The sequence below is a fragment of the Apodemus sylvaticus genome, chromosome 2 (assembly GCF_947179515.1).
Source record: "Apodemus sylvaticus chromosome 2, mApoSyl1.1, whole genome shotgun sequence".
NCBI lineage: Eukaryota > Metazoa > Chordata > Mammalia > Rodentia > Muridae > Apodemus > Apodemus sylvaticus.
In genome coordinates, this window is record NC_067473.1 from 1,673,693 (window position 1) to 1,688,631 (window position 14,939).

The 14,939-nt window shown below is 39.3% G+C and overlaps 1 protein-coding gene across 7 annotated transcripts in view; it reads right to left on the minus strand.

The window, feature by feature from the left end:
- Positions 1–14,939, minus strand: part of Rbm33 (RNA binding motif protein 33) — a 101,110-nt gene that overhangs the window by 60,049 nt on the left and 26,122 nt on the right. For 4 of the 7 annotated variants that reach the window (XM_052172962.1, XM_052172958.1, XM_052172959.1 and 1 more), the window contains 2 exons: positions 11,950–12,069; positions 2,381–2,552 (listed from right to left, as the gene is read on the minus strand). In XM_052172962.1, coding sequence (XP_052028922.1) covers positions 2,381–2,552; positions 11,950–12,069 — 292 coding nt within the window. Of the gene's footprint in view, positions 1–2,380; positions 2,553–2,934; positions 2,997–11,949; positions 12,070–14,939 lie in introns of those variants that run through there. The other 3 variants (XM_052172965.1, XM_052172961.1, XM_052172964.1) reach the window with 2 other exon arrangements.

The following is a 14,939-nucleotide window of genomic DNA, read 5'->3' on the forward strand; positions in this document are numbered from 1 at the left end:
CTCTGGAAAAGACTAGTTATAGTAATCAGGTACCTTGAAAAGAAAGCAGATTTGACAGCTTTCAGGAAAAAAATCAAAGTATACATGACTCTGAAAAGGAGGGAAGGAAAAAAAAAAGGATGGACCAAACTAAAATATGAATACAGGCAAGTAGAGCATTGGAGAACAGCCATGCTCACATCCTCGGAGATACAATCTCAGAGATACAATTCATATTAATATCTGTGATGGGTTGAATTTGTGTTAGTGGATGAGGGCAGCTTAGTGATCACCTGAAGAATTGGTATGTGCCCCTGAAAGACTTGCTCCTCTTTAGTAGTAAAAACAAGTATTTTGTGGTTTGAATGAGAAAGGCCCTTATAGCTTAGGTAGTAGGGGAACCCCTAGTGAGTGAAGACCTGAGGGAATATGTATTTTAAAATGTACCCCATCATTTTAAGGACTCCAGGCAGACTGCCCCATGGTAAAGTGGCATGAATCATTACGCCCATATGGACCAGGCTCAAGAGGAATATCAAAGCTTTCCTTGGAGTCGGGAGTCCAGTCAGTGTGGGCAAAGACTAACAGCGTCTTCCTCCTCCCAGATATTTGTAACCCAAGACTGCTCTCTTATGCAGACTTTCTACCAAGACTAGATAGGCTCCCAGTTTCACTATGTTTGTCTGTCTTTTCTTCATTCCCTCATTGTTCCTAGCCAGCATGCAAGCTGCAAGCTGCAAGCCTTGAATGACAAGGTACATAGGCTCATGTATTTGAATGTTTATCCCAGTTGGTGGAACTATTTGGGAAGGATTAGTAGGTGTGGACTTGTTGGAAAAGATATGTCACTAGGGGCAGGATTTGAGTTTTCTGACCACTCATACCATCCCAGTGTGTGTTGCTCTCTCTGCCCCCTACTTGTGGATCAAGTAACAATTCCTGCTACCATACCTTTGCTTTGCCATAATAAACTCAAAGCCTCTGAAACTACAAGCCCAATAATACTTTAAGTTCCTTTTGGTCACGGCATTTTGTCATAGCAACAGAACAATAACTAATACAAACCACAAACAATGGTGTTTTAAAACAATAAAGGGTGGCTGGAGAGATGGTTCAGTGGTGAAGAGGACTGGCTGTTCTTCCAGAGGACCTGGGTTCAATTCCCAGCACCTACGTGGCAGTTCATAACTGTCTGTAATCCCAGTTCCAGAGGATCTGACACACTCACAGACATACAAGCAGGCAGAACACCAGTGTATATAATTTTTTTTTAATATTATTTAATAAAAAACACACATTCACACAAAAAGAGATGAGAGATATGAGATAGGAGGGGAAAGGGTAAGGGAGATGGAGAGAAACTGACAGACCAGCAAGGCAATGAGGCCTTGACCTTTATTTTTATCTAGGACAAAATAGAAAGGCAGGTAGACCCTGGTGTCCTGTGAGCTTTGCCTTCCTCCTCAGAAAGCCATACTCTGGTGGTCCCTGTTCTTCTAAAGTCCAAGAAGATCCTGAGAACACACTGAAAATATAATCTTCCTGGGCAACGCATGGGGCTAAGACTCAAAAGGGCTGGGAGTGGTCCCAATACTGCTTTCAAAAGCCCCAGGTCACTCTAGTCAGCTACTTCTTCTACCACTAAGTAATACTTGCAGTCCCTGGGGTGACTGTGACACTCCAATATGAACCCAATGATCAGTGGGAAAGGACACAGACTGTACAGAGGGGTGGGGCTAATGTTCTCAGCCAGCAACAGTCTGAGAAAGACCTTCAGTGGTAGGTGCTTGACATTCAGTTAATGATCCCTAGTAACTAGTTACTGAACACCCAGGAACAACAGGCAGAGAAAACTCAAAAGAATGGCTATAAGGACATTGCAAGTGCAAAATAAAATCAATATGGCCAAGATTTAGCACTGGCTAGCTAAGGAACACAGTCCAGCACAGAAGGGCCAGTATCTCTGCCAAGCATGCCCCTACTACCACCTCAGTACAGTTAAGAACACAAGACACAAAGGTGGGTAGCTTTAGGTCATACACTCCCAAAGAAAACAACTAACTAAATAAATAAATACTTTTAAATATTGCACTCAAACAAATAATCCAGAGGTGATTGTTTCGCAAAATGTTGAGCATAGCACAGCTGGGCATATACCATATACCCTCACCAACAATCATTCATAATAAGATATGGAGAGATCTGAAGTGGAAATAAAGATCAAAGAAACAGGAAACAGGAAACAGGAAACAGGAAAAGGAAAGGAAAGGAGGGAGGGAGGGAAGGAAGGAAGGAAGGAAGGAAGGAAGGAAGGAAGGAAGGAAGGATGGATGGATGGATGGATGGATGGATGGATGGATGGATGAAATTAATTTACCCACAGGCCAAAAACAAAAATTACCCAAAGTTTCTGGAATGTTCCTTCTCTCTCTAGTTACATCGGAAAGCCTAATAATTGTTCCTTCTTTCCTTTCAGTTTTAAAACGTAATCGTCCAGATTCTTCATCATCATCATCTTCTTCATCTGATTCTTCTTTTATGTCTTTCTGGAGTTCCAGGGTTTCCATTCCTCCCTACAGACAGACAGAAGCAAAGAGGGAGAGTGAGTTCACGGTCACTTAAAATGTGAGTACATTTCTAACTTCTTGGTAAAAGGCTATGTAAAACCTAAAGCCAACTCCAGTAGGGGAAAAAATTAAATATTAAAAAGACACTAACTTTGGGAACCCTTCAACCTCCTGCCTGTGTTAATACATGAGGACCTCCCCACTACGGCTACTCACATTTGCCTGAGCACAGACAAATTAAACATCAGTTAAACAGCTCTGCTGCCTTACAACTAATCCAGATCACAACAAAGTTCCACACAATTTAAGTTGTCTATGATTACAAGGTAAACTAACATCTGTAAATCCACCATTGAGAAAACACTACAGTTAACAGCGCAGGACTCACCTGGAAGCTGTAATGGCTACTTCAGCCATGTAAGCTGAACAGCTAATCATATATTTTGATCTGTAAGGAGAGCAGTCCCTGTCAGTTTGGGGTTTTGTGGTCACTACCCCTGCCCCTTCCCTACTGACTTCTTTCGTCCTGTCTTGTGTTCACTCAGCACAGACTTAGTGCTGAGACCAGTAGAAGACAAAAACCATTTCTTCTGCCACTTCTTCACACTAAAACCAGGTTTTATTTTAGTAGAGTCTCTCATAAAACTTTCCTCTAGTGCTAACCCAAACTAAAGCAATTGTTTTCATACAATTCTTCTTTCTGAGTCCTTTGGCCCTATCATCGCCCTCTCAGGTTAGTCTCAGTGGCCTGCTGGCAGATGAAGACAGACATGTAGTAAACATAATAAGGCTCAATTAAACACTTTCTACCACTGTAATAAAAAATGCAGCTTGCCTCTTCATTATCATGAACGCTATCTTTACTCTTCAAAGAAACAAAGACATACTGTTAGGAAAATATATAAGAAGCTAAACTTATGGAAAATTACTATTAATTTCCTTTCCTAAATATTCTCAATGCAAAAAGCTAACTACAAGTTAGACTCTATAACAAATAGTACAAATAGGAAAACAAAACGAAGAATCCAAATGCTGAACACGGAGACTGACACTTTACTTTCAGTAAAAGCCTATGGCTTTTCAGTGCTCTGAGGTTCAGCATGCTGGAGAATTCTGCAGCACAAGAATTTCATATTCTTACACTAAAGACTACCATTTCTGAATCATTGTGTACATGTAGGCAATCAGAATGAGTAGTATCTATGATGAGGCTTCAACACACCATTGCCAAAAAGTCCCTGCTGTGCCTCCACATGCTCTGGCAGGACCACTCCGTGGTACACCAATGATATACACCAATGTATATTATACATATACACCATTTTAGAAGGTGATCCTTTTTTTAGAAGCAGATTCTGACCTGGGAGGTCCAGGTTAGGGCCTGAGAGTACACATTCCTAACAAGCTCCCAAGGAAGCCAATTCTTGAATCCACAGACCATGCTAGTAATATGGCCACAGAAAAAAAATCATATCTACCAAAGCAAAACCTTATTACAGCAGTTATAATCATATTATTACTGCAAGAAATACAATACAATTAATAAAGTTTGGTGTCCATTCAAAAATCACCACCAGCAAACTAGAACCAAAAAGAATATCTTCAATCTGAGAGCAAAACTTAATGATGAGCAATGAGATACCTTCTTCTCAGCAGTAAAAATATGGCAAGAAAATCAGTTCTGAAGCAAGTTTTCTGCTGTACATAGCACCTGCACTGGAAGTCCGTAAGGCAAAATAAATAAAAAGGATTCTGATTACAGAGAAAAAAATACACTGTTTACATTAACAGATAATTTATTAACATGCTAACTGGGGAAGGGAAGGCTGGAGAAATGGCTAAATGGTTAAGACTACATTCTATTCAACAAAGGATCCAAGCTGAATTTTCAGCGCCCACATAAGGTAATTTACAACCACCAGTAACTCCGGGACTAGCAGGTCCAATACATTCTACTGGTATGCACAGACACCTGCACTCGTGTACATAACCACACACACACACACACACACTCACTCACACTCACTCTCTCTCTCTTTCTCTCTCTCATACACACTCATACCACAAAGAATATAAAAACAAAACCTTTAAACATTAAATCTGAAAATAATAAACATATCCAATCCATTTTTCGTGTAGAGATACATGGCCATCTCCATCAAGGCCCTAGCGAGACTTATAGTAGATACTAACAAATCCCTGACAGAAAAGAACCTTAGAAAAGAATTAAGTTGGAGGATTTATACTACCTGGTTTCATGTTCCATTATTGCAACTGCTGTGGTGCTGGCATACAGACTTTATAAAAACAAATTGGTGCAGAACAGCCTGACAGTAAATAAAATCAGCCAACAACACAAAAACTACAGTGACTTGATGGGAAAATTTACACAGTAAAAGTGAAATAGTTGGAAAAGCATTTTTACTTAAAAATAATGATAGTTCTCATACCTCAAATGCTTTTAGATAAGGGAGCCTCTAATTATAACATTAGCTAATAATACAAAGTTTCCAGAAGAAAAGCCAGGGTTAATTTTACAATCATGGGATAATCAAAATTTTCTTAGGTCACAGAAATTACTTAGACATCGTTCAAATTATTTTCTACTTACAAAAATTAAATGTAAGGGCTGGATAGTTCAAGAGGACACAGGCACTGCACACCTGGCACAAACATAGCTCCCATATACATTAAAGAAAAAAAAATTAAAGTTTAATTTGCTTATACCCATAGCACCCTGAACATTACTGATCTCATGTAAAATAAAACAAAACAACAAATTTTAGAAAATAATGCTGTAATCAGAGGTTCAGAAAAAAATTCACAAACCATGTATCTGCCAATGGATTTAATATCTAGAATATACAGATAATTATCTAGCAACCTCTCTAGATTACAGACACTAATAACGTGCACAAACAAAATATACTGTCCATGTGGAATATAAATACATAAACAATAATCTCAAAGAAGCCCTTATAAATTCTGTAGCTTATATAAACATAGGTCAACCCATTTTAAAGGGGACTGAACTGAAACCCATGAACTACATAAAATCCAATAGAGTATATGAACAGTGCTCAGTATCATTAGCCAGGAGAAAGGCAAAGGAAACCCACAACCATGTAGCCACTGAAGGGCTGAAGAAAGAAAGTGATACCAAATGAGGAGGAACAGTGAGGATTTTCAACCAGAGGAAGGACATAAAATGAAATAATCACTTTTGAAAACCATTTATTAATCACCTAAACAAAAAAAAACAACAAAAAAAAAACCCAACACATGATAATTTACCTCAATTATTCTACCAATACCTATATGGTTATAGGTCTGTAGCTCAGTGGTATAGCCACTGTTCAACATGCTTGAGATTCTAGGTTCACACCACAGCAAACAAATCAGGGAGCAGGTAGACATTAAGATGAACTTCTACTTTAGTTAGACTGAGTAAGGTAAAAGAAACAGTAGTGCTAGCCTCTACAAAGCCAGGATTTAGGGCAGAGGAGGAGAGGAAGGGGGAGAAGAAGCTGTTTATTTGCTTTGGGTGTTAATGTCAGGATTTTTTTAATCTTTTAAATTGACAATTTAGTCATTTCATTTATAGAATTATTGAGGCTAGAGAGATGACTCAGGGGTCAAAAGCATGTACTGGCTTTGCAGAGTTTGGTTCCCAGTACCCAAATGGTGCAATTCCCAACCACCTGTAATTCCAGGTGGAATCTGACTCCTCTGGCCTTCATGGTACTGTGCTCATATGTTCATACTCACACACAGACACATACATTTGCATGCACACATACACAGGCACAATATTAAAAATAATAAAAGTAAAAAATTTTAAATGAATACTTGGCATGCCTCAAGAGCAGTAGGTCACAACCTTCCTAATTTTGAGAACCTTTATGCAGTTCCCCTTGTTCTGGTGACCCCCAACCATAAAGTTATTTTCATTTCTACTTCACACCTGTAATTTTACGACTGTTATGAATTTTAATGTCACTGGTTTTGGAGAAGGAGTTTTGCCAGAAATGTTACAACTCATAGGCTGCTGCTCTGGAGTTAGGTTTACTGTAAAGAACGTGGCTAACATTTCTTTGGTTGCTATTTATTAAAGATTTCTTTTCTCAGTTTTATCTTTTCAGACTAAAACAGAATTTTATTGATGAATTTTGCATCGATATTCATAAGGGAAATTGTTCTGAAATTCTCTTTGTTGGGTCTTCGGGATTTTGGTATCAGCGTTTAACTGTGGCTTCACAGAACAAATTGGGTAGTGTTCCTTCTGTTCCTATTTTGTGGAATAGTTTGAATAATATTGGAATTAGGTCTTCTTTGAAGGTCTGATAGAACTCTGCACTAAACCCATCTGATCCTGGGCTTTTTTTGGTTGGGAAACTTTTAAAGACTGCTTCTATTTCTTTAGGGGTTATGGGACTGTTTAGATGGTTTATCTGACTTAACTCTGATATTTGGAATCTGTCTAGAATATTGTCCATTTCATCTAGATTTTCCAGTTTTGTTGAGTATAAGCTTTTGGAGTAGGATCTGATGATTTTTTGAATTTCCTTACTTTCTGTTGTTAGATTTCCCTTTTCATCTCTGATTTTGTTAATTTAATTTAGATACTGTCTCGATACCTTCTAGTTAATCCATCTTGTATTCTCAAAGAACCACCTCCTGGTTTTGTTGATTCTTTGTACAATTTCTTTTTGTTTCTACTTGGTTGATTTCAGCCCTGAATTTATTTCCTGTCAGTGTATTTGTTTCTTTTTGTTCTAAAGCTTTCAGGTGTGCTGCCAAGCATGCTCTCTTCAATTTCTTTTTGGAGGCACTCAGAGCTGAGTTTTCCTCTTAGCACTGCTTTCATTGTGTCCCATAGTTTGGGTATGTTGAACCTTCATTTTCATTAAATTCTAAACTCTTTAATTTCTTTATTTCTTCCTTGACCGAGTTATCACTGAGTAGGGTGTTGATCAGCTTCCATATGGACTGTTGTTTTTGTTGCTATTGAAGACCAGCATTAGTCTGTGGTGATCTGATAGGATGCATGGGATTGTTTCAATCTCCTTATATCTGTTGAGGTCTGTTTTGTGACCGATTACATGGTCAATTTTGGAGAAGGTACCATGAGGTGCTGAGAAGAAGGTATATTTTTTTGATTTAGGATGAAATGTTTATATATACATATACATACATGTGTATATGTGTATATATACGTATATGTATATATAAAATCTGTTAAATCCATTTGATCCAAAACTTCAATTAGTTTCTCTGTGTCTCTGTTTAGTTTGTGCTTCCCTGATTGGTCCATTGAGGAGAATGGAGTGTTGAAATCACCCACAATTATTGTTTGACGTGCAATGTGTGCTTTGAGCTTTAATAAAGTTTCTTTTATGAATGAGGGTGTCCTTGCATTTGGAGCATAAATGTTCAGAATTGAGAGTTCTTCTTGGTGGATTTTTCCTTTGATGAGGATGAAATGTTCTTCTGTGCCGTTTTTGATGATCTTTGGTTGAAAGTCAATCTTATCCGATATTAGAATGGCTACTCCAGCTTGTTTCCTGGGACCATTTGCTTGGAAAATTGTTTTCCAGACTTTTATTCTGAGGTAGTGTTTGTCTTTGACACTGAGGTGTATGTCCTGTATGTAGCAAAATGCTGAATCCTATTTATATATCCAGTCTGTTAGTCTGTGTCTTTTTACTGGAGAATTGAGTCCATTGACGTTAAGAGATATGAAAGAATAGTGATTGTTGCTTCCTGTTATTTTTGATGTTATTTTTATGTTTGTGTGGTTATCTTCTTTTGGATTGTTGAAAGATTACTTTCTTGCTTTTTCTAGGGTTTTAAGAGACTATTCCAATCTTTTCTCTGACTGCTGGTGTAAAACAGGAGCCTTTCCTTTAAGCTGAATTTTACTTTTCTTTCTGCACCTTAATCTCACTTCTTGAAATAAGTTAAAGAAGAAAAATAAAACTAGCGTAAGAGACTCTTCACCCGGTTGTACAGGTGTAGAAGATGTCTAATTGAGTGTTAATGCCTGGACTTTAAATGACTACTCTTTAAATGATCTTTTCTGTGAATGCTAGATATAAACAGGAACCTTTTTTCCCTTGAGCTAAATCTGATTTTTTGAGGGGCTGGAGAGATAGATGGTAAGGGAGGCTAGAGAGATGGCCGCTCTTCTCAAGGTCCTGAGTTCAACTCTATGCAACTTCATGGTAGCTCAAAGCCATCTATAATAAGATCTGATGTCTTCTTCTGGCATGTAGGTGGGCATGCAGATAGAATATTCATATTCATAAAACACTTTTTTTTTAAAACATTGAGCTTTCCTGAAGGGTAATGGGATTGTCCCTCCCATTTAAAGTTCATATAATCTAAGATGAAGTCAAAGCCCTAGAACATGAGGATGGCGAAGGTGCCAAAATTCTGTTAAGTCACATAATGGTTCCATAGGCGGAACCCAAGCCTTTCGTTTGCTGTTCAGCATGGGAAGAAATGTCTGGAAATTAAGAACTTTAAAGTTATAGTATACTTAATATACTATAACTTTAGTTTACATGAATACTCCTAAAGCACTTCAGGAAGCACCTTATGGTTTCATTTAAACTCCTCAGCACCCTGAAGAACCTACCAGCAAGTGTATGCAGCTTCTTCAAAGACGTATACAGTGTGACTCATGCTGGGAGGGGTTTCTATCTTTTCTCTAGGAGTCTTTCTTTTAACCCTGTGTAATCTGTCTCTCTTTGTCCTCTCTCTTCATGAACTCCAAATATGCTCCATACTGACTCATCCTGAAATTATTTCTTGTGGTAAAATCGAAATGCCAGCTTCACCCAACTGGAGTTCTCTGAAAAGACATTAGGCTGCTGTAGGGAGCTGTGTAGAGCTGTCTCTGCTTGCATCCCACAGCTGCTGGCAAAATTGTGAGCTGGGTATATGCATGCATAAAAAAAAAAATCATTTGATATGTAAATGACTAATTCATTGAATATAAACTATTATAGTGTGTGTGGGAGGGGTGGTTTGGACAAGGGGGGCATCCGAACATGCCAGAGGGGGCCAGTGGGTGTCTTCTATCAGTCTCTTCTTACTCCCTTAAAGTAACCAAAAAATTACTATTTCTGGAGGCTAGGCTATGTGACCAGTGAACATCAGAATCCTCTTGTCTACAATAACCCAATAGCGGGGCTAACAGAAAACTGGTCACAACTAACTAACTATAGTCTAAAAACAATCACTAAGTATACTTTATCTTCATCCAAACTTTGGTTGTTTTTAGATTTACAAACAAGCAGTGGAGGAGCTGAGGGGAGAATATATCACCTAGCTCTTCTCACTTAATTACCAGACATTTCTTCCCATGCTGAACAGCAAAAGAAAGGCTTGGGTTCCACGCCTATGGAGCCATTATGTGACTTAACAAAATTTTGGCACTGTCACCATCCACATGTTCTAGGGAATCCATCTTAGATTATATTATCCCTTTAACTAAACTCATTAAAGTAGAAGTGTTGAGTCAAAGGACATCATGCTCCACGGCTGATGAACCTGTCAAGGACGGTGAGAGTGTTGATTGCACTCCTGAAAGCTGGCAGAGTAGCCCACCACATACTCTTGGAAGATGTGAAAAGACCAAGACTTGGTCGAACTGGGCAGAGTCATGAGTCACCTCCCCAGCAGTGGCATTTCCCTGAGGCACTGCTTGCCCAGGGCTCTGTGATCACATCCAGAGGGAACAGTACACTTAAGGATGGATCCTTGCATGTGGGACCTCTATTCATAAGAATACAGACCTGTCCTGAAGACCCTTTCTTTCAGGGTGATCAGGTACATAAGCACACCTGGGCAGAGATACTACAACAAAGAACAAGCAGTGAAGTGTTCACAAATACGCAGAAAATAAGAGAAATGCTGTTGTGACATTTCTATTACAGGTCCCCCAACAAAATAAGACATCTTCAGTAGTCTTGGTTTTTTCTGTATTAAAATAGGTTTTAATTCTTAGCTTATTGAATATATTTTCATGAGCTTATAGCTCATTTGCTTACCATGTGAGGACATATGATATATGCACAGAACTGTTCCCGTGCCAACCTTTGACCTCCTCCTCAGCAGCTTTCAACTGCTCTGCTCCCTGCTTTCAGGTCTTGATTTCTTTCTCAAGTTGTCTTTGGAGGCCCAAAAAGCTGGGTCACCAATATGCTAGGAAGAGTGATACTGGGCATTTTAGGCAATCAGTCTGCCTGTTCTGGGACTTCTTCAACTTTACCATGGTTCCCTGGATTAAATACCTTCTACAACTGTACAACTGGGGTAAATAGTCTCTTACAGTAGTCTTATTTTTTTCTCTCTGTTTTTAATTTATTTCAAAGAGACACAAAGTACAAAAAGAAAAACTCAAATTCAGTTCAGGGAAAGGCTTTTGTTTTACCCCTATCCTTACAGAGTACTAGGTAGCTTTGGTGGATATATTCTCTAGCAAACAGGAAAGAATATTAAGTAAAGTATTAGAAGAAGAAGAAATGTTAAGTTGTAACATTTTATTCCAGGAATAAGAAGGTTTTACGACCTGTTACAGACCTAGCCTCGGTAGCCACCAGTTCTCAGTGCAACAGGAGCTCAGAATTACCAGAGACCACTCTTCTTTCAAGGATAGGTCAAAGGTCATTCTTATATACAGTCTCAGACATTGGCCTTCCCCAACAAGACTGTACAGTACTCAGGAGCCTTCAGGCTTGTGTCTGAGCCTCTCTCCTGGAAGCTATCCCTTTCTGCTGTGCACAACAGTAATTTTCAGTACCTTCCTTCCTACGTTAAACTGCAAAAGTCCCTTGGAGGCAGAAACCCACATCATCACCGTTTCAACACTTAAGACAGAACCTAAAACAGGTTAACTTTGCATTGTTTCTTGAATAATGGTACAAATTAGCTAACAGTAACTGATTAAGTAATTATAGCACTGATTTCAAAGCAGTGACATAACACTTTTAAGAATCAGCCCTGTGCCAGCCTGATGAACCCCTGAGATGGACCCCTCAAAACAAGCTGCCTCATGTATGTGCTATGCAGATACTCACAAGCAAGCAAGCAAGCAAGCAAGCACACACACACACACACACACACACACACGCACGCACGCACACACACGCACGCACGCACACACACAAATAAAAAGAAAACAAACAAGCACTATATTCCAGAGCACACGCTTCTTTCTCACAGGAGTCAGGCACCAGAACTCACTTCTCTAGGCCCAGGCTTGGACTTCTACTATAACGCACACAGTTTGCAGACATGTAGGTTTTTCACTAATATTAAAAAAAAAAAAAAATAGGTTCTCATTTTAAATCTGGAAGGAAAGAAACTCAGGAAACTGTAGAAGTTGAATAAGTACCTCGTGGGTCTCAGAAGCAACCTGGGACTCAGTAATCTCATCTAAGTCATCTTCAGCCTCACAGTCTTCCCGCACTTGCAGCCCTTGTTGCCCACCATAAGCCTGCAAGTATTCTTCATCCTAACAGCCATTAAAGAGAAGAAACATTTTTCTCACAAAGTCTTTGGTTGTTTTCAACCACTTTTCATGTATGATTCATGCAGAATTATTTTAACACATTCTACTGTGGGGATGCCCTGACCGAGCACATAGCATAGGAGCTTCCTCTGCAGTCATGCAAACAGAGCACCCATGCTGCTCCAGCGAACAGCCAAGGCCTGGCTGAGCAGCTCTCAGCTGCCCAAAGGAGAAAAGCCTTACAAGACCCAGGCTGTGTGCTCACTGAGGAGTTGGCGGTGACAGGAGCTGCTCTCTATGCCCCTCACCAACCCGAGGCCAACAGCAAAAGCGGGAGTGGGATGGTTTGACAAAGTGTTTTCCACACATCACACTACAGTGGATTTTCATCAAGCCTTTCTTCCTCTTGGGTGAGGTTTTGGATGAAATGGAAAGGGCTTATCCGTAGGCAAGCTTGTCCTTCTGAGTTCAGGCAAGGTAGAAGACAGGGTGAAAAGAGACCACCACACTGACAAAGAAAGCACTGCCTACAAGTAGTAAGGTGGGAGAACTGACCCTCCTGTTCTCAAGATGATCCTGAGAGTGCACTCCACTTTGCACAAAACCTGTTAGCATCCCATCAAAGCAACATTTCAGCCAAATCCACAATGGAACAGTCTGCTACTCTTTACACAAATGGTAAATTTGAACATGATTTTTAAACAACGTTTTATGAAATCTCATTCGATACCAACTTCACAGTAAATGTACTTTAATGTCACCAACAAATACTGTTCTGTTGGCTACTGAGGATTGGTACTTGCTGCTAGCGGAGTATACATGGGTAAAATGCAATCACACTCATCAACAATGGTGCTTGCAAAATTCACTTAACAGTGCTAAGTAGTCTCTCAACATCCCTAGGATCTCCCATTCTTCACACGTGGTGGTATCCCCTCCAGTTACAAAGTGGTCTTATGGATTCTATAGCCAGTTCTGCACCAAATGCATGGTCTTAGGAGCAGACTCTCACAGAAAGCCTATGCTTATAGGGTCACATTTCAGAGTTAAATCTGGCTTTGAGAGCCAGTCAATTCTGACAAGGAACCAGTTTAAATCACTCAATAAACTACATACCTATAGGGTACCTGGGGACACAATCTGTTCATGTGTTTATCAGTCTAATGGCAATATGCACATCAGGGATAGTCTGAGACAAGATCGCAGCTGCTGGACAAGAGCAAAGTACTCCACAGCTTAATTCTAATTTCTTCCCACCCAGAGCAGTCAGTCACTTCAAACCCCTATCACTGTAGTATCCACAAAGAGAGAAGATGATAGCTTTAGCTCCAACACCAGACATAGCAAAGTAGGCTGCCACTACTCACAGAACATTCAGGTATGAAATACTAGTATACTCAGAATTTCTAAATGAAACTTTAAAGTTTCTGAGGGATTTTTTTTTTAATTCTGAAAAAAAGTAATTCATTTTCATGTAAATTCTGTAAGAGTTTCAATTTAAATATTTTATTCTTTTCAGTACCTGAATCTTGGACCACAAGATGCTAAATTATTTAAATGGATTTTGTATTATTCCTGGGACTTTATGTGGTCCTAAGCTAGACAAAGATAAAAGCTGGACTCACTGACTACAAGTTCACTCTTTACAAGTCCCCAAGAACTGTGTAAGTGGCAAACTCACCCTATCCACACTTTCCACTCTGTATGAGCACTTCCTTGATTCTATGCTTTTTATGGTTCAACAACATTTATATGAATTACAATTAGTAAAGATGTGCTGACTATTTAAAGAGTAGAGAACCAAGGAAATGAACAGCTAATGTTACAAATGAATAGTAATAGTTAAACACTAGAAAAAAAGCAGCACATTTTTGAAAGACAAGCATTTTATAGTGTCTCATATAAGTAAGCAGTATCGGAAGACACTATCTCCTGAAGGGCTAATCACTAAAACACATCATTACAGGAGCACAGACAACAGGCTCCATGATGCTGTTTCATGACTCTACTCATCACAAACTACACACACTTTCAGAAGCACACACCTCAACTTCCTGAGACACCAAAGTCCTGTCATGGCTGAACTACGTATTTTCAGGCCCTGTATTATCAACCCCTAGTAAAGCAGGCTGTTATATTACACTAAAGACCAAGACTCGTTAGATGTTGACCAATGTCCTCAAACACAAGTACACACTAAATGATGGCACCACCATCCAGGGTTCTGCCAACTACTCTGCCTACATGGAACCCCAATGAGATGAAACTCTTAGGCATTGCACAATGCAGCACCGGCTTTCCAGCATGAATGTCATTAGGTGCTTTTTTAAAACACAAACCTCTTCTGATAATATACAATTATGACAAACGACTAATCTGCCACCAGTAACCAATACTTTCCTGGTGTTTAATAAAAATAAACACTACCTACTAAAGAAATCTTTCTGAAATGAAGACCAGCACCATGTCAGCTTGCCGATTACAAATAGATAACAAATTATATGTGACATTTTCTAAACTAACCTCAACCTCTTTATTCATGTTTGGACAGTTCTCAGTATGAAAGGGATGAATGAAGACAGGCCATCAATCACTGTGGAATATTAGCACCTTAAAGATGTCTTTAGCAGGTCAATAATCTTTTCACCTGAGAAGGACTTTATCAGATCTTGTCTAAAGCCTGGATAAAAGCTCTGCATTAAGTACTTCTAACATTGACAGTGTGCCTCCACCACACAAAGCTGTTTTCTTCCTTAGGGTACAATCCTCAAGGTCACAATTCTTTGCAGCTTTCCAGAATGACAAAGAAGCATTACCAGGGGCCAAACAAGCTGTCAACACAAAACTTTGTCATAGCTCTGATAAAGAAACTG